Source organism: Nicotiana tomentosiformis, chromosome 2 (genome assembly GCF_000390325.3).
Source record: "Nicotiana tomentosiformis chromosome 2, ASM39032v3, whole genome shotgun sequence".
Taxonomy (NCBI): Eukaryota; Viridiplantae; Streptophyta; class Magnoliopsida; order Solanales; family Solanaceae; genus Nicotiana; species Nicotiana tomentosiformis.
The window spans coordinates 174,505,943-174,526,649 of record NC_090813.1 but is presented as its reverse complement, the minus strand read 5'-3'; the positions used below and the strand labels follow the sequence as shown (position 1 = coordinate 174,526,649).

At 40.4% G+C, this 20,707-nt stretch overlaps 2 protein-coding genes across 2 annotated transcripts; both read left to right on the top strand.

The window, feature by feature from the left end:
- Positions 1 to 1,317: 1,317 nt before the first annotated feature.
- Positions 1,318 to 1,791, top strand: LOC138906123 (uncharacterized). The gene has a single exon (XM_070194643.1). It carries the CDS (start codon positions 1,318 to 1,320, stop codon positions 1,789 to 1,791), a length of 474 nt encoding a protein of 157 aa, XP_070050744.1.
- Positions 1,792 to 3,915: 2,124 nt separating this feature from the next.
- Positions 3,916 to 6,496, top strand: LOC138906121 (uncharacterized). Its single transcript, XM_070194642.1, has 5 exons — positions 3,916 to 4,103; positions 4,292 to 4,602; positions 5,247 to 5,622; positions 5,740 to 5,890; positions 6,206 to 6,496. The coding sequence occupies exons 1-5, from the start codon at positions 3,916 to 3,918 to the stop codon at positions 6,494 to 6,496; spliced, it is 1,317 nt and encodes a 438-aa protein (XP_070050743.1).
- The last annotated feature ends 14,211 nt before the right edge of the window (positions 6,497 to 20,707 follow it).

Here is a 20,707-nt window from a genome sequence, read left to right as displayed (position 1 = left end):
GCTGAAGCACAAGTCAAATACAGGAGGTTGCACAAAAAGGTCTTTGAATCTGAGGCCAGGCATTTGGAACAACATAAACTGGACATGGAAGCAATCAATGAATGGAGGGGAATCGCTACTAAATCAATAGAAAGGTTGGAGTATTTGAAGCAGGGTTTGATGGAACTTGAGGGAAAGATGAGGAAAAGAGTCTCGGATTGTCAGAACGCAGGGGGAAATGAAAGAGGACATCTAGCAAGGGCGTATCTGTTGTTGGACATACGCGACTTGGGGAATCTGATTGACGGGGCTAAGAAGGCCAAGCTTGGAGAAGGTCCCTCTAGGACCGAGTAGATTAGGAATGATGTTTTCTAGATTCATTTTAGAATTTGATTGTAATAAGGCAAATGCCACTAGTGACTCTTTATAATTATTGTCGTTTTAGTAGAGATTTGGTCTATTTATCATATTAATGAAATAACGCAGTTATCAGCATTGAGTTTTCTCCAAAGCTATATGTCGCTAGGCCTACCTCGGGCACGATGAGGTCCCTAAATTAGGACGCGAATTTATAATTCCGCAATAAGTGTTTAAATATCGTAAATATCCTTTTAATACTCCTTACTGACTTGTTTACCTTTTGTTTTTCTTCTTTTCTTTGTTTATTCACATTCCCTAAGGTTGGTTCGTGCATACTGGCATCATCAGCATATCATACCAGATCTAGAAGTCCTCCACCACCTCCTCCTCCAAGTGATCCCAAGAACAAAGGAAAAATCTAAGATAGACGATATGAGTGGTATCAGGAAAGACAACGCTGCGCACGCCGAGAATGCCGAAACTTCAGATGGTTGAAGTACTCCGGTGCAGAATGACTTAGTTTTACGGTTAGAGCAAAAGATACCGGAGTTACAAGGGGAACTTGAGCAGGTCCGTAACTTGGCAAACCTTTTCCTTACCCTGAATGTTCCCGACATCAACCAACAAAATGCCCAAAACCCAACACCTCCTCAAAACACACAAAACCAGCACCCGTAAAATCCTCCCGCACCTCATCAATACGCCACGCCTCCCCAAAATCCTAATCCTCCACCAGTACCAACTCCTCCACAGCATCATCATCATCCGACCCAGTACCCACAAACTACCACCTACCACACTCCTCAAAATGCACCACAACCTACTCCTGATCCCCAAAACTCATCCAATGATCACCACTATACACAAATCCCTAGAGTCCACCAAAGTAACCCCATATACGTGGAAACCTTACCCCACACTTCACAACAAACCCCGTATACATTAGAATCTGCCGAGAAGGACCTACTCATCAAGAACATGGCGGAAGAACTTAAGAAGCTTACAAGTCGAGTCAAAGGTGTTGAAGATGGTAAAGGCATCGAAGGTTTGAACTATGAGGATTTATGTATTCAACCGGACGTAGAACTGTTAGAGGGTTACAAACCTCCTAAGTTTGAAATGTTCGACGGGACAAGTGATCCAGAGGTACATCTAAGGATGTATTACTACAAGCTCGTAGGGGTTGGTAAATATGAAAGAATCCGCATGAAGTTGTTCATGAGGAGCCTCACTGGAGATGCCCTATCCTGGTACATTAGTCAAAATCCAAAGAAGTGGATTAATTGGGTAAGCATGGCGTCAGATTTTATGGATTGGTTCAGATTCAATACAGAGAATGCACCAGACGTCTTCTATATCCAGAATCTTAAGAAGAACCGGATAGAAACTCTCTGTGAGTATGCTACTCGGTGGAGATCAGAGGCTGCAAAAGTAAAGCGAGCATTGGAATAAGAACAAATGAACAAATTCTTTGTTCGGGCCCAGGATCCGCAATATTATGAGAGGTTGATGGTTATTGAAAATCATAAATTCTACAACATCATCAAATTGGGAGAAAAAATAGAAGAGGGAATAAAAAGCGGGATGGTAACAAATTTCGAGGCACTCTAGGCTACGAACAAAGCCTTGCAGTCGGGGGTATATCTAAAATGAAGGAAGTAGGGACTGTGATGGTAGCCCAAGGTCCGAAGTCTCCTCTCACATACCAAACACCTCCACCCATATATCAGCCTTCACCTCCTAGATATCAACAACCCGCTATCGCCTACCATACTTATAACACTCAACCAGCATATTACCACTCACCACCAGCCCGCCAAAACTACCAAAATCCCATGCCAAATTTCGACCGTAGCCCGCCCAGACAATACACTCCTATTGCCGAACCTATTGACAAGTTGTATGAGAGATTAAAAGCTGTCGGTTATGTCACTCCCATTCCCGCTATCGCCATGGAAAATTCCTCTCAATGGGTCAACCGAATAAGACATGTGCCTACCATTCGGGCATAAAGGGTCACACTATTGATGAATGCCGCACTCTGAAGGATAAGATCCAGACGCTGATTGATACCAAAGTTATACAGGCAAAGGAGATTGCACCTAACGCCCGCAACAATCCCCTCCCGGATCACAGGGGCAAGGGGGTAAATGTGATAGAAACTGATGAAGAATGGGACCCGAAGGGGTCAATTGGGCTCATTCGAGAAGAGGATGATCCCAAAATGTCTCCAGTCATTCTCACGCCTATTGTGGTACAGATACAGTCACTGATTGAAGTTGAGGTAGTTGCACCGACTCCGTTCGAGGTTGAAATAACAACGCCCTCAGCCATGCCAACTCCGTTCGAATTAGAAGTGACCACACCATTCAGCGTAACAGTAGCACCCACACCATCCTTTAATTCCAATGTTGTGCCCTGGGACTATACTGCATAAGCGAGAAGGAAAGGAAAGGGGAAAATGGAAGAAACTGGTGCAGCACAAGGTATGACCAGAACTGGTAGGGTTTACATGCCCGAGCATTTGGGGGGAACAAGTAAAGAAGTCGCTTCCAGGAAGCCTATCATTGAAACCATCCCGGATGATCTTTGGAGAAAGGTGCAAGCAAGGGAGTATTCTGTGGTTAATCATTTGAACAAAACCCCTGCTTAGATATCCATTCTATCACTACTGTAGAATTCTGAGGCACATAGGAACGCGTTAATGAAAGTGTTGAATGAGGCTTATGTACCCAACAACATTACCAGTGGAGAGATGGCCAACATGATAGGACAATTATTGGAAAGCTATAAGATCACTTTCCACGAAGATGAATTGCCACCAGAAGGGTTGAGTCATAACAGGGCATTGCATATCACAGTACAGTACGAAGACAAATTCATTGCCAGGGTCTTGATAGATGGGGGTTCAAGTCTTAACATCTGCCCGTAGACTATTTTGAAGAGGTTAGGTAAAGGTTTGCATGAGATACGAGTAGGAACTATGAACGTAAAAGCGTCTGATAGGTCTCAAAGGGCCACAATCGGAGAAACCAATCTTTGCTTACAAATAGGTCCAACTTGGTTTGATGTTGAATTCCAAGTGCTCGACATATCCGCCTCATACAATCTGCTATTGGGACGACCTTGGATACACGCCGCTGGGGCTGTAGTATCTACTCTGCATCAGGCTGTGAAGTTCGAATGGAATCATCAGGAGGTGATCATTCATGGAGACAGGAGTAACCTTATTTACACCAACCAGACTATCCCGGTTGTGGAGAATAGAAGGAAGTTAGGGGAGAGACTTACCATCGCATTGAGCGTGTTAATGCGATCGAGAAGGACAAATGGTGGAGTAGCAAAATAGAAAGCATATTGGCATGGACAGGGTATGAACCTGGCAAGAGTCTTGGCAAGAATCTCCAAGGGATCACCAAACTAATACAGTTAAAACGTCACGGCACGACCTTTGGACTGGGATATCAATACACCTGGCACGAGTATCAGAATTGGTCACCACCATGGCGTGGTCCTTATTACCCTCTCGAGCAGCCGATACCACATTTGAGCCAATCCTTCCATCAGGATGATATGATGTGGGGATCCGAAGAAGATAAAGCGCTAGCTGGTTTAAGGAATCTATTCTTGGAAGATGAAGACATGGACTGCAGTGTAATAGTTGAAAAGGAGGAGGAAGAAGTCCTCATCATCCAGACAGTGGAGAAGGGAGTTGTTCTCAGGAATTGGACTGCCACACCATCAAGGGCCCGCCGAGTTCCGGGGTAGCCTGGCTGCTAGTGTCATTTATTTTGAAAACAATTCTTATGAGCATTTTTAAAACATTTTCAGTATTTTGTTTTGAAACATTTGTTTGAATCATTAAAAATTGCTTTTGTTTGACATCTTGATAATTATCAATGGTTTGCTATTTTACTATTTATTACTATTCTCTACATTTTTCTCTCTACAGCATTACTATTTCTTATCGTGATGAACCAACAACTGTGACATATAATGAGACAACGCAACATAAGGATAGTGACTCGAAAGAAATAGAAGAAGAGGATATAATACCTAAGGAAATTGTTAGAGAAGTTGAAGATTTTGAGAACAAGCCTAAGTCCAACCTGGACGAAACTGAGATAGTCAACTTGGGAGATTCCGAAATAGTCAAAGAAACTCGCATAAGCATTCACCTGTCACCATCAGAGAAAGAAGAATACACCTGTTTCCTGAAAGAATATGAAGACATTTTCACATGGTCTTACGATGATATGACTGGTTTGAGCACGTCCATAGTGGCTCATAAACTACCCACCAACCCAATGTGTCTGTCAGTAAAGCAGAAGCTTAGAAAGTTCAAGCCAGATATGAGTCTAAAAATCAAAGAAGAAGTCACCAAGAAGATCAAAGCTAAGGTTCTCAGAGTGGTTAAATATCCAACTTGGTTGGCTAGCATTGTGCTAGTTCCGAAGAAGGATGGGAAAGTCAGAGTATGCGTCGATTATCAGAACCTAAACAGAGCAAGTTCCAAAGATGATTTTCCATTACCCAACATACACATACTGATCGACAACTGCGCCAAGTATGAACTCCAATCCTTTGTGGATTGCTTCGCGGGATATCATTAGATCTGGATGGATGAAGAGGATGCCGAAAAGACAGCTTTTATTACACCGTGGGGGTGTACTGCTATAAAGTGATATTGTTTGGTCTGAAGAATGTTGGGGCCACTTATATGAGAGCCATGACAACTATTTTCCACGACATGATATATAAGGAGATAGAGGTATATGTGGATGACGTCATCATCAAATCCAAGAAGAGTACAGATCACATAGCAGACTTGAGGAAATTCTTTGATCGGCTTCGGAGGTACAATTTGAAATTGAATCCCGCAAAATGTGCCTTCGGGGTCCCCACAGGAAAGTTAGGATTCATCGTCAGCCGCCGAGGAATTGAGCTAGATCCATCAAAGGTCAAGGCTATCCAGGATTTGCCACCTCCAAAGAATAAGAAAGACATGATGAGCTTCTTGGGACGTCTTAATTGCATCAGCCACTTCATAGCACAATCAACCGTGATCTGTGAGCTGATTTTCAAAATGTTAAAGAAGGATGCCGCAACCAGTTCGACTGAAGACTACCATAAAGCTTTTGACAGAATCAAAGAATATTTGTCCACACCGCCAGTCCTGGTCCCACCAGAACCTGGTAGACCACTGTTGTGCTTTGGTTGTGTCTTGGGACAACACGATGAGATGGGAAGGAAAGAACAGGCCATATACTATCTGAGTAAGAAGTTCACACCCTACGAAGAATGGTATTCTTTGCTGGAATGCACTTGCTGTGCTTTGACCTGGATAGCCCAGAAACTGAGGCACTACTTCTGTGCCTATACCACATATCTCATATCAAGGATGGATCCTCTGAAGTATATCTTCCAGAAACCTATGCCTACAAGGAAGCTGGCAAAATGGCAGTTATTATTGAGTGAATTTGACATCGTCTATGCGACTCAGAAAGCGGTTAAGGGACAAGCATTAACGGATCATCTTGCGGAAAATCCTGTAGGAGGAGAATATGAACCACTAAAAACGTATTTTCCTGATGAAGAAGTATCATTCGTAGGAGAAGATATCGCCGAAGCCTACGACGGATGGAGAATGTTTTTCGATGGAGATGCAAACTTCAAAGGAGTGGGTATTGGAATCGTTTTGGTGTCAGAAATAGGTCAACATTATCCGATATCCGCGAAACTCAGATTTCCGTGCACCAATAATATGGCAGAATATGAGGCTTATATATTGGGGCTCAATTTGGCCGTTGACATGAATATCCAGGAATTACTGGTAATTGGTGATTCAGATCTTTTGGTACATTAGGTGCAGGGAGAATGGGCTACAAAAAATACCAAGATATTACCATATCTATATCATTTGCAAGAGATGATGAAGAGGTTCACAAAAATAGAGTTTAGACATATCCCGAGAATCCAGAATGAGTTCGCAGATGCATTGGCCACTTTTTCCTCCATGATACAACATCCGGACAAGAATTTCATCGACCCCATTCCGGTAAAGATTCATAATCAGCCAGCTTACTGCACTCATGTTAAAGAAGAAGCAGACGGGAATCCATGGTTCCATGATATCAAGGAGTACTTGGCAAAATGAGAGTACCCGGAGCATGCATATCATACTAAAAAAATGCACGCTCCGAAGATTGTCCAACCATTTCTTCCAAAGTGGAGGAATTCTATACAGAAGGACTCCAGACCTAGGGTTATTACGGTGTGTTGACGCCAAAGAAGCTTCCAAACTGCTCGAAGAGATACACTCTGGAACGTGCGGACCACACATGAATGGTTTCGTTTTAGCCAAGAAGATACTGAGGGCAGGTTATTTTTGGATGACTATGAAAACAAACTGCATCAGGTATGTCCACAAATGTCATCAGTGCCAAATACACACAGATATGATACGGGTGCCGCCAAATGAACTCAATGCAACGAGTGCACCTTGGCCTTTTGCCGCTTGGGGAATGGGAGTCATTGGACCAATCGAGCATGTCGCTTCAAATGGGCACAGGTTCATTTTAGTGGCCATAGACTACTTCACAAAATGGGTCGAAGCTGTATCCTACAAAGCTGTAACCAAGAAAGTCGTCGCAGATTTTGTTAGAGATCGTATTGTTTGCCGATTCGGGGTTCCAGAGTACATCATCACCGACAATGCTGCCAATCTCAACAATGACCTAATGAAAGCTATGTGCGAGACCTTCAAAATCAAGCACAAGAATTCCACAACATACAGGCCTCAAATGAATGGAGTCGTGCAGGCCGCAAACAAGAATATCAAAAAAATACTGAGGAAGATGGTAGACAACCACAAGCAATGGCACGAGAAGTTACCATTTGCCTTATTGCGGTACCGTACCATAGTCCGCACATCAATCGGGGAAACTCCCTATTTGCTAGTCTGCGGTACCGAAGTTGTCATTCCTGCCGAGGTTGAAATTCCTTCTTTAAGAATTATACAAGAAGCTGAACTCAGTGATGCAGAATGGATAAGAAGCCACTATGAATAATTAGCTCTCATTGACGGGAAAAGAATGAATGCAGTGTGTCATGGTCAACTCTATCAGAATAGGATGTCCAGAGCTTTCAACAAAAGGGTCAAACCTAGACCGTTCGCACCGGGGCAGTCGGTACTGAAGCGGATCTTCCCGCATCAAGATGAAGCCAAAGGAAAATTTTCGCCCAATTGGCAAGGGCCCTACATGGTTTACAGAGTACTAACAGGAGGAGCACTCATACTCACAGAAATGGACGGAGAGGTTTGGCCAAAGCCTATCAATTCAGACGCAGTGAAAAGATATTATGTTTAGAATGTTCGCATTTCTTCATATGATGTAATTGAACTAACGCTCGACCGGATTCCCATTTAAGAGGGGATACGTAGGCAGCCCTGTGGGTTCAGTCACAATTCAATAAAATTTTCATTTTTCCCACAACCAGAAAATGGGGCAGAATTTTGAGGAGGACCCTCAAAATTCCGGAGCAAGTCCAGCCAACGTCATCATATACAAAACGGTCATAGAATCGCCTAAGTAAACTGGGGAAGAATTTTGAGGAGGACCCTCAAAATTCTAAGAAAGTCGCAATGTCTCTAAAGTGTCACAGTCATTGGTTCTTCTAATTTATCCGATATTGCATACTAATGTATTTTAAATAACTATATTCATCATATGCACGCACGTTTTCGAAAACTTTATTTTTATGAAATAGCCAGATGCTACTCGTGGTAACTCAAGCAGGATTTCGATACAGAGCAAAGCAAAGCAGGCAGGCAGAGGCACGAACCAACCTTCCCCCATAAAACTCATGATTTTCCTTTGGATGCAGGAACAAGAAATATTCTTAAATTCGGGCACACCTCACAATCACTATCTTCATAACGACAAAGCTGCCAAGCGCAAACACATTTTCAGCTAAGAAATACTCTGCTACTACTTATTATATGTTCATTGTATGAGACAAAGCATTGTCTCCATCTTGCATGAGGCTAAGCCCCGCCTCCTTAATTGCATAAAGCTAAGCACTGTCTTCCCCTGCATGAGACTAAGTATTGTCTCTATTTTGCATGAGGCTAAGCTCTGCCTCCTCAATTGCATAAGGCTAAGCACTGCCTTCCCCTGCATCAGACTAAGCATTGTCTCTATTTTTCATGAGGCTAAGCCATTCCTCCTCAATTGCATAAGGCTAAGCACTGCCTTCCCCTGCACGAGACTAAGCATTGTCTCCACCTTTACATGAGGCTAAGACCTGCCTCCTCAATTGCATAAGGCTAAGCATTGTCTTTCCCTGCATGAGACTAGGCATTGTCTCCCTTTTGCATGAGGCTTAGCCCTACCTCCTCAATTGCATAAGGCTAAGCACTGCCTTCCCCTGCATGAGACTAAGCATTGTCTCCACCTTTTCATGAGGCTAAGCCCTGCCTCCTCAATTGCATAAGGCTAAGCATTGCCTTCCCCTGCATGGGACTAAGCATTGTCTCCCGCTTGCATGAGGCTAAGCCCGGCCTCCTAAATTGCATAAGGCTAAGCATTGCCTTCCCATGCACGAGACTAAGCATTGCCTCCCAAGTCGCATAAGGCTAAGCTCTGCCTTTCCTTGCGTAACCCCAAATTCTATGCTACTTGAAATCTAGCACTATTCTCCACCTCGAGGCTAAGCTCTGCCCCCGATCTTACACAAGACTAAGCTCTGTCTTGTTTCGCTTCACATAACCAAACGTCATGTCTTTGCATCTCATGGGCTGAAATACCGCCATTTTTGTCTGAAGGCGTCTCAATATCACACATCATTATTCAAAGGCGTCATAGTTCAGAGGCACCATTTTCATGGCTCGAGAACATCACTTCATGGCCTGTGAATCCCCTATCACGCAATTCATGGCCCAGGACATCATGGTCTAAGGACACCATCCCTATCGTCCAAAGATAGCTTTCATGGTCCAAAGGGAATTTGCATCATCCATATATACTTGCATGCATTGTGGTTTAAGTTTTGCAGGTAATCCGGTTTTCGTTCAACATTCACATCCTGCAATTATTTCAAACGTAACCAACCACCATCCGTTACCCATTCCCATCTGATAACCGTTCAAATATCCATAACCATTCCAATGTACATCCATTCACAATTCTGATATCGTCCTATCTAGAAGAGCTTATATGTTCCTATAACAACTTCATCGGCTTATTCCACCGTTGGATCCAGAACTACACGCGACCTGATTTCCGTAAAATCAGGGATATGTAGGCAACTCAGAAATCGGGGTTCGGCCTATATTTTTTCAAATCACCCCATTCGGTCAAAATCGGTCATCATTTCTTTACCCGACAACTCTTTCATCATTCCCGCGTAAAGAGGGGCACCTATTGATACTCAATTTTTTCCTCATATTTTAAACCTATTGATACCCTAAAACTAGGATTTTCGGATCTCTTTTAATCGAACCAAAATAGGTTCGATTCTTTGAATTTAAGTATAATTATGTCCATATTCGTCCTATATTCTACTATGGCCTGTTTTTATTATATTTTTGTCTATATTTGTCTTACCCTAAAATTAGGGCTTTCAGATTTTCTTAAATCGGACAAAAATTAGTTTGACCCTCTGATTTTTAGTGCTATTTGGGTCTATATTCATCCTATGTTATTATTTTTGTGTATATTCTGGTAATATTTGTTTTCCTAAAAACTAGGGTTGCTTGACTTCTCCTAAATTGATTCTGAATCAATTTCGCATGTTATTCTTTCCTATTCTTTTGAGGTTGATTGAATGTTTTCCTTGTATGTGTGTTTAATTTTTACCACTATATAAACTCATCCCCTTCCCTCTTTAGACAGAACTGGAATCACTATTCTCTCACTAAAAACTGAAGTTTTCTACTCTATACTTGTTCACTATTCGATTCTGTTTAGTTCTTGGCCGGCTGAAAGCCAAGGCCACCTGACTTCTACTTTTTTCTGACCTCTCTTAGGTGTGAGCACTGCCTGGGTTCTTGAAACCCTTGGAACTTGACACATTCAGGACTCTGGGTCCTTACTGCAATCTTTTTCTTGTTTATCGAATAATGATTGGTTAGTTTCTAACTTTCGCAATGTTTATTATGTTCTAATTAGCATGTTCTCTGAACTGCATGATCTAATGCATTTCTTTGACTCTTTTCTGCCTAAATTTGCTTGTGATTGCTATCTTAATAATGCTTTGCACCTAGCTAATTAATTTAGACAAAATAAAGCATGCTTAGTTTAGTTTGTGATAACCTAAAAATCTGTTTTGACTATATGGTTCAATCTATGTTCTCTGCTAATTCTGAACTTCTAATGACCAATTTGATGTTATTAGTATGCCCTAACTTGTTTAAGACCTTTACTCTGAATTTTATATGCTCTTATGACTATGTTTATCACCCTATGTATTCTTGCCATATCCAATCTGTACCTCTGACAACTTGTGATCCTTTAAAACCAGTCTGCCTTAACTGACACTCTCTATGTTATCTGATCATGTTTGTATTATAATTCTTAACTCATGTGTTTGGTATAATATGATCCCTTAAGTCCTAAATTAGTTGCATTACTTGGTTTTAATAGTCTAATACCATTGCATGTTAACTTGCAATCCCAGGCTCCTTGTTCCTTATCATATGTCACCCTGCTGAGTGTGTTAATTTGCTTTTGGAGTTCATTATGTGATTATCTTACAAGTTTGCAAATGTTTTCCAAATCTATTACTCTACTACTATTTTTACTGGTTGTTTCTTATTTAATTCTGGGGCTGGCTGAAAGCCAAAGCCCTTCCCCTAAATCTCCTCTCTCAACCTCCCTAGTGTAAGCACTGCCCTGGGTTCTTGAAGCTCTTGGGAACTCTAATACACTAGGTTCTAAGATTCTTTGCCGTTTTTTTCCTAATTGCTCAATTTTGCCCCCTCTTCTCACCTACTAGATAAACTAGTTGGTTTGTGTAAATGGCTATACCTCTGGGACTTTTGATGGCTACTGGATGTGAGCTATATTGTGTGAATGGAGATTGTTTCTGGGTTGTTGTGAAACTATGTTGAAGGCCTAGCTAGGCTAGGTATACATTAGGCCTACCTTAATCCCACTATAGCTATTCTGTAATTTATCACTCATTGGGTTTGTAATAATGTTATAATAACATTTGGGGTGTTAGTAAAATTGGAAAAAGGGGTTTATTTTAATATTTGCATGAAACGGGTAGAAATCCTGCCTATAGGTGTTTACTTTACTCGAATATGTTATGCTATTGTGTGTGTTAGATAACCTGCCTATAGGTATTTAATTCGTTTAATATATTCTATTTCTACATGCTAGATGTCATGCCTATAGAAAATAAAATGACCAATGTCTCAATGTGCATTACAGCATATTCCTTAGGTGCTACGACCATAGGGTTCTGTTAATTTATGTTCTACCAAATCTGCATTTTAGAAATCATGCCTATATGATTTAATTAGTTAATGTGTTGTTGTTATAATTTCTCATTTAGGAAACATGCCTATATGAGCTAAAATCAGTTTCAATCGCTAATCATAGAAATCTTGCTTTAAGTGCTAAAATTGAACTTTCAACAATGTTTCATTGCTTAAATCTGCCGCTATTAGAAAGTATGTCTATAGGATCAAACTGGGTAATTCTAAATATCTCTTGTTATTATCACTGTCAATTAGTGCGTAAATCATCTAGATAGCATATTTATAGGTTTAATCGCTTATAACCTGTAATTAGTGGGCCACTATGTAGTCACTTAGAAATTATACTTTGCATACAAAACTGTCTGCACGTTCAAAATACAGGTCACATAGAAACCATGTCTATAGGGCCTAATGGTTTTAATTTGCCTCAATCCTGAAATTGTATAACGTTTAATGTGAAAATTTATTCGCATGCATTTGTTGTCTAAGTGTGGAGGCTAACTTGAGTCCTTAATTGCTTTTCCATGAAGTCCAACTTGTTTTGTATATCGCCTAGTTTTATCATTTCTGAGCAGCCTAAGCTAAGTCTAGAAACCATCTAAAATAGAGGTCCAAACGCCTCCTGGGCCATAGGCATGGGACGGGTAGTGCACGCATAGGGCACGGTTTAGAATCAACTAGTGCGCTCTAGGTAAAAACTTAAAGATAGTAATTGGGTAGCAGGAGATGATAGTCAGTACCCGCTGAATAATACGAGTAACACCCCATCTCGAGGGAGTTACGAAGTATTATTTATGTTACACGGGGTGATCCTTTAGGCTAAAAAACTTAGGACCCCCCATCTTGTCTTTAAACCAATTATCTGTGTTTACTCAAGGATTTTCTAATAATGATTTTGTTTTTTTAAACTTCTTGTTTTTCTCTCTGACTATTTGACTAATTCATATAATTCAAGTTCGGCCGGGACTCACAGTTGTGGACCTCGAAGAGTGCCTAACACCTTCTCTTCGAGGTAATTTGAGCCCTTACCCGATATTTAGTGACGCTAACTGGTTAAACCAGAGTTATTTGCAAATAGGTTCCCTAACGCACCTCAAACCTGTTAGGTGGCGACTCTCTTTTAACACCTTCTTTTAAAAGAGTTGTCACGTATCGAAACCCGATTTCGCGAAAAAGAGGGGCGCGACACTAAGCAAGCCGACAACTCAGACATACCAGCACTTTCAAATTTCAAATATACTAAAAAAGGTTTAAATACGTGAAAAGCTCATTAAAACAGGTAAAAATCGTCATAACTCGATAGAGAAGTTTCCTAAAACTAGGGTGTCACTGAGTACATGAGCATCTATACAAATACAAAGTCTGAAACACTGTCTAAGAAACTGAATAAGTAAAATTCAGGGATAGGGGAGGAGAGTCAAGGTTTGCGGACACTAGGGTAGCTCCCTCGATAATCTCCGAAAGACTGTACGTTCTGAGAATCAGCAACTACCGTGTCCGGAAACACCTGGATCTGCACATGAAGTGCAGGGTGTAGCGTGAGTACAACTAACTCAGTAAGTAACAAGTCTAACTAGTGGGCTGAAAGCAGTGACGAGCTTCACAAGTACAGTTCAATTACAGAACTACAGTACAAAAATGTAGGCATGCTTCCAAGTTTAACAGCTAAAGCCAAAACATGTAAAATATGTCAAGTTCAATTGAAACAAGATATGGTACATCTCGATATCTACATGTTAGTTATGTATGCCAAGTGAAGTACAAAATAGTAATGAAATCATATGCATACTCTCACAATATCAATCACCCATTCCTCACATTCACTCCATCCTCATAGTCACTAATTCCTCACAGTCACTCCATCCTCATAGTCACTCAATCCTACCAATCGCTCGACACTCGCACTCAGTAGGTACCTGCGCTCACTGTGGGTATGCAAACTCCGGAGGGGCAAATCCAGCCCAAGCGCTATAATAAGTCAATCGTGGCATGAATCAATAAAATATGTTGCGGCGTGCTGCCCGATCCCATAAATATCCTCACAATCAAGCCCTCGGCCTCACTCAGTCATCAATCTCTCCAGTCTCTCGGGCTTACAAAAATCATGATAATCAGCCCAAACAATGATGATATGATGTATTAATAAATGGTAACAGAGACTGAGATATGATATGCAAATTATAATTGTGACTGAGCATGTAATTGTAATTTAAGCAAATAATTTAACATGCAACATGACCTTTGTGGGTCCTAACAGTACCAACATGTAGCCTAAGCATGATTCCCAACATGACTTGCAGCTCAATTTCTCTAACACATAGAGAATATACGGATAACGACAAGATTATTCAACTATACAATTCCACGGAATCGACCAAATCACAATTCCTATGGTGCACGCCCACACGCCCGTCACCAAGCATGTGCGTCACCTCAACACCAGTCACAAAACATGAAATTCAGGGTTTCATACCCTCAGAACCAAGTTTAGAAGTGTTACTTACCTCAAACCGTGCAAATCTCTACTCCAACAAGCCCTTGCCTCGCGAATCGGCCTCTGAATGCCTCAAATCTAGCCACAAACAATTTGATACAATCAACACGATCTAGAGGAATCAATTCCATATGAAAATACTAAGTTATTAATCAAAAGTCAAAAAGTCAACTCAAAAGTCGACCCCCGGGCCCACATCTCGGAATTCGATAAAAGTCACAAATTTTTGAAGTCATTCAACCACGAGTCCAACCATACCAAATTTATCATATTTTTTAAATTCTGACACCAAATCATCACTCAAATCCCCAAATTAAGTCTCCAAATTCCTAGCCTCAAACTCCCAAAATTCTACCTCACAAACACACAAACTAGGTGGGAAATTTAATGGGGAAACAAGATTATTGAATAATAATGATCACAAGTGACTTACCTCAAGAAACCCTTCGAAATCCCACTCAAAAAATGCCTTAGTCCGAGTTTGCAAAGTCCAAAATGAGAAAAATCACGAAACCCTCGAATTTAATATTCTGCCCAGTGCTTTCGCACCTGCGGGCCAAATCTCCGCACCTGCGGAATCGTTTTTGTGATAAAATTTCCACTTCTGCGGAAGTCACTTAAGTCCACAGGGTTCGCACCTGCGCTCAAAGTTCTGCACCTGCGGAAGCGCTTCTGCGACCCTTGATCCGCTTCTGCGAAGACAACACATCCTTCCACTCTCCGCATCTACGGAGCCTTGCTCGCACCTGCGGGCTCCCAAATGCAGCATTTCCCTTGCACCTGCGACCCATTAACAGCCCAGTCAAATTTGCTTCTACACCACTTTAGTCGCACCTACGGCATCGCACCTACGGCCAATCCCCTCGTAGGTGCGATCACACCAAAAGGCCCCCAGCTTCAGCAATGCTCCAAGTCTCATTTTTGATCCGTTAACCATTGGAACTCCACTCGAGGCCCTTAGGACCTCAACCAAACATACCAACAAGTACTAAAACACGATACGAACTTAGTCGAGGCCTCAAATCACATCAAACAACATCAAAAACACGAATCGCACCTCAATTCAAGCCTAACAAAAATTAAGAAATTCCAACTTCTACAATCGATGTTGAAACCTATCAAATCAAGTCCGATTGACCTCAAATTTTGCACACAAGTCATAAATGATACCAAGGACCTACTCCAACTACCGGAACCAAAATCTGAGCCCGGTAATCATAAAGTCAACTCTCGGTCAAACTGCTCAATTTCCAAAACTTTTAATTTTTCAACTTTCGCTATTTCAAACCTATATGAACTACGGACCTCCAAATCACTATCCGGATATACTCCTTAGTCCAAAATTACCCAACGGAGCTATCGGAACCATAAAAACTCCATTCTAGAGTCATTTATACATAAGTCAACATACGGTCAACCTTTTCAACTTAAGCTTCCGACCTTGAGACTAAGTGTCTCATCTCATTCTGAAACATTCCCGGAACTGAACCAACTACCCCAGCAAGTCACATAATGACAATTGGGCATAAAATAAGCAATAATTGAGGGAAAGGGACTGCGACACTCAAAACGACCGGTCGGGTCGTTACAAAATCCTCTCAAAAATCGTCTAAATCTGAGTTCCCTAGCTCTAGAAATATTGAAATGAGCTTATAAAAAAATTGCCCAATAAAAACACTAATGTGGTCGCTAAAAGACCAATACTCATCGCTAAAAGTAACAAATATTGTCGCTAAAGGTGCGCACAAGAACTTGCTTGCACTAGCAATTTATTTTTCACTAAAAAAACTCTAACTCCCTCATACGAACTTGGAATTGACAATTCTTGCTCTTATGAGTCATAAATAATAATACGAACCTAATTGTTTAGTTGAAACTCAATTCGGAGCTCATTTGCTAAATGCGATACAAACTTCGCTCGTTAAATAATTAACACATGCTTCGTAGTAAAATCCAATCGCGGCTTAATAAAATTAGATCAAACATCCTAGATCATTCCTATAAATCATTATCAAACTCCTTGAAGTCTCGAAATCGAATTCCGATCTCTAGAACTAAAAATGGACGTTTGGATCATTATATGCTTATGCTCAAAATAATGCCAAAATACCAAACACGTTAAAAACCCATCGGAAACTCACCCGAGCTCCACGAGATCCCAACCAAATATACCAATAAGTCCTAAAATATAATATGAACTTGCTCGAGTGATCAAAACACATAAATAACATCAACACTATGAATCGCAACGAATTCAAGTCTTATAAAATCAAAACTTTTAATTTTTCAAAAACTAACGGAAAACGTGCCTACGCACCTCGGAATAAATTTGAATTTTGTGCACAAGTCATAAATATTGTTAGGAAGCTTCTCGAACTCTAAGAATCCAAATCGAAATCTGGTATCAATAAAAATCCAATTATGGCCAAATTTTGAAATTCAAAGCTTTTCAAAGTTAATAATTTTTGAAAAATTATGCCAAATCAATTTGGGACCTCCAATTTAAAATCCGGGCATATGCCCGAGTCCGAAATCACCATATGAAGCTAACAGAACCATCAAATAACCATTCTGGGGCCAAATACTCAAAAGTCAAACCTGGTCAACTCTTCCAACTTAAAGCTTCCTAGTTGAGAATCATTCTTCCAAATAAATTCTGAATCACCTAAAAAACCAAAACCGACGCTTTACACAAGTCATAATACATAATACGAAACTACTCGGGACTTCAAATAGCTGAACGGAGTGCAAATAGTCTTTACTACTCAAGTAAACTCTTCTCGTCACATTCAAACCATCTGAACACAACCCGCAGTCACATCATACTCATCATTTAGTCATCCAACCACTCATCGGCCATAAATTCCACTCATAGGGACACCACTAGAAGGGACACCACTCATTGGGCCACAACTGAAACTACCGAGCCTAAGTTGCGGTCCAAATCCAGCCTCAAGTCCTTTAGACTAGCCCATCACCAAAACACAAAAAAAAATATCTCGCACCTCATCCATGGAATTCCACAAGCCGTCGATGTACAGTTGATACCGACCGCTTACATGCACATACGAGTGAGTGGAAGGAATTCAAAAAGATATGCTTCAAGCTGAATCAATGAAGCACGATAAGAAAAGAAAGATGGAAAGTTTATCCTAAATGTCTTGTAGCATCTCGAAGATAGATATGGATGTCATTATACCGAACCACAAGACTCTACTAGACACTTGCTCATGACTCGTAGAACCTATGAACCTAGAGCACGGATACTAACTTATCATGACTCAAAATCCAACTAGTCGTGATGGCACCTACCCCAACCCGCTAGGTAAGCCAAATAGCAACGATCCGATTCAAAAGAGATTTAACTGAGAAAATACATGATGAAAATAACTGAACTTTTATACCAAAAATTTCAAGGACTGGTAGTACAAATCATGAGTTTCTAAGATTTAGAGTTTACAAAGCTGATATAAAATAAATACATAATCTGTTTGAAATATACATGAATAGATTAAAAATTCTAAAGCTACTAAGAACAAGAGACAACTATGACCGGAACGCAGGTACATTTTCAAATCCTGCTCCCGCCATACACAGCAACATCAACATCCAACATCTGCACGCAAGGTGCAGAAGTGAAGTATGAGTACAACTGACCTCATGTACTCAATAAGTAACAAACCTAACCTTAGGTTGAAAGTAGTGACGAACTTGGACAAAGGATAGAGTCCAACACCAATAGCCAAGAATAATTCGTAACAATATAAGAAAAAATAGTACAAGCAATGACTCAAAAATATGTTGCTCAGCTCGTTCACAGTTACGAAAAAATAGTCATGCTTCTTAGGTATAACAGTAAAACCCAAATTTTTCACCGAAATGACCAAAGTATGAGTCAGTCAGAAAAACTATGATTTTTTCCAAAGCTTTTCAACAATAAATACGATGTTTCACTATCAGATAGCATAAGAAAAGTACTTCTCTATGCCTACATGTCAATGTGCACATGAAATCATGAATTTCACCAAAATCGGGTAGCATGAGGAAATGCATCTCTATGCATGTATGTCAAGTATGCATGTCAAATACAATGCATCACAGTGATGAACTCATGTACTCACACTCTCAAAGTACTCAATCTCACTGTCTCGTACTCCCACTCATCACGCTCAATCACTCAACACACTCAGTCACTCAGCACTATACAAGGCAGATCTAACCCAGGGCAGATCCAGACCAAACGTTAATAAATCATGTTGCGGTGCGCAAACTGATCCCATCGTGAATCAATAGCAATCGCGCTCATTGTGACTGTGCAGACTCCGGAGGGGCAAATCCAACCCAAGTGCTATAATAAGCCAATCATGGCATGAATCAATAAAGCCTACTGCGACGTGCAGCCCGATCCCATAAATATCACTCACAAATACGCCCTCGGCCTCACTCAGTCATCAATCTCTCCAGTCTCTCGTGCTCACAATGTCATGAAAATCAGCCCAAAATGATGATATGATGTATAAATAAATAGCAATAGAGACTGAGATATGATATGTAAATGAATGAGTATGACTGAGTATGTAACTGCAATTTAAGCAAATAACTCCACAGCTGATATGACCTCAGTGGATCACAGCTCAATTACTCCACAGCTGTGACCTCAATGTGTCCCAACAGAATAAACATATAGCCTAAACATGATTTCTAACATGGATCATAGCTCAATTACTCTAACACGTAGAAATCTCATTGATAAAAATAAGATTAGGTAACTACACAGTACCACAGAAACAACCGAGTTATAATTCACACGGTGTACGCCCACACGCCCGTCACCTTGCATGTGCATCACTTCAACACCTAACACATAACATATATATTCGGGGTTCATACCCTTAATACCATGTTCAAAAGTGTTACTTACCTCGAACAAACCAAATTCAATACTGAACAAGCCAAACGATGCTCCAAAAATATCATCTCGCGCGTACCAACCTCCGAACGGCTCAAAACTAGCCAAAAGTAACCCAAGAACATCAAATAATGCCAAAGGAAATAAACCCAATCGATAAAGGTTAAATCTTTAATCAAAAGCCCAAAGTCAACCAAAAGGTCAAACCTGGGCTCGTACCTCGGAACTCGACAAAACTTACAAAATCTGACAACCCATTCAATTATAAGTCTAACCATACTAGTTTCACTCAAATCCGACTCTGAATCGATGCTCAAATCTCAAAAATTCACTTTATAAAATTTTAGACAAAACCCCCAAATTTCTCTTCTGAAATCATCAACCAAATGCCAAAAACTAGGATAGATTCATGAAATATAATCAAAATCGAGTAGAGAGCACTTACCCCAATCCATATGGTGAAAATCCTCTCAAAAATCACTTAAATCCGAGTACCCTAGCTCCAAATATGTTGAAATAAGCTTATAAAAAATACTACCCAATAAAAACACTAATGTGGTCGCGAAAAGTTCAATACCCATCGCTACAAGTACCAAATCTGGTCGTTAAAGATGCGCACCAGAACTTGCTTGCACCAGCAATTTGTTTTTCACTAAAAAGACTCTAACTCCCTCGTACAAACTCGGAATTCGACGATTCTTGCTCCTATAAGTCGCAAATAATAATACTAACCTAATAGTTCAGTCAAAACTCAATTCTGAGCTAATTTGCTCAATGCGATACCAACTTCGCTCGTTAAATAAGTAACTCATGCTTCGCAGTAAAAACCCAAACGCGATTTAATAAAATTAGACCAAATATTCCAGATCATTCCTATAAATCATTATCAAACTCTTGGAAGTCTCGAAATCGAATTCCGATCTCTAGAACTAAAAATGGACTTTTAGATCATTATATGCTTATGCTCAAAACAATGCCAAAACACCAAACACGTTAAAACCACATCTGAAACTCACCCGAGTACCACGGGATGCGAACAAAATATACCAACAAGTCCTAAAATATGATACGAACTTGCTCGAGCAATCAAAATACAAAAATAATATCAAAACTATGAATCGCAACGAATTCAAGCTTTATAAAATCAAAACTTTTAATGTTTCAAAAACTAACAGAAATCGTACCTACGCAACTCAGAATAACTTTGAATTTTGTACATAAGTCATAAATATTGTTATAAAGCTGATCGAACTCTCAAAATCCAAATCGGGACCCGGTATCAACAAAAATCTAATTATGGCCAAATTTTGGAATTCAAAACTTTTCAAAGTTAACAATTTTCGGAAAATTACGCCAAATCACTTTGGGACCTCCAATTTAAAATATAGGCATACACTCGAGTCCAAAATTACCATATGAAGCTAACATAACCATCAAAAATCTATTCTGGGGTCAAATACTCAAAAGTCAAACTTGG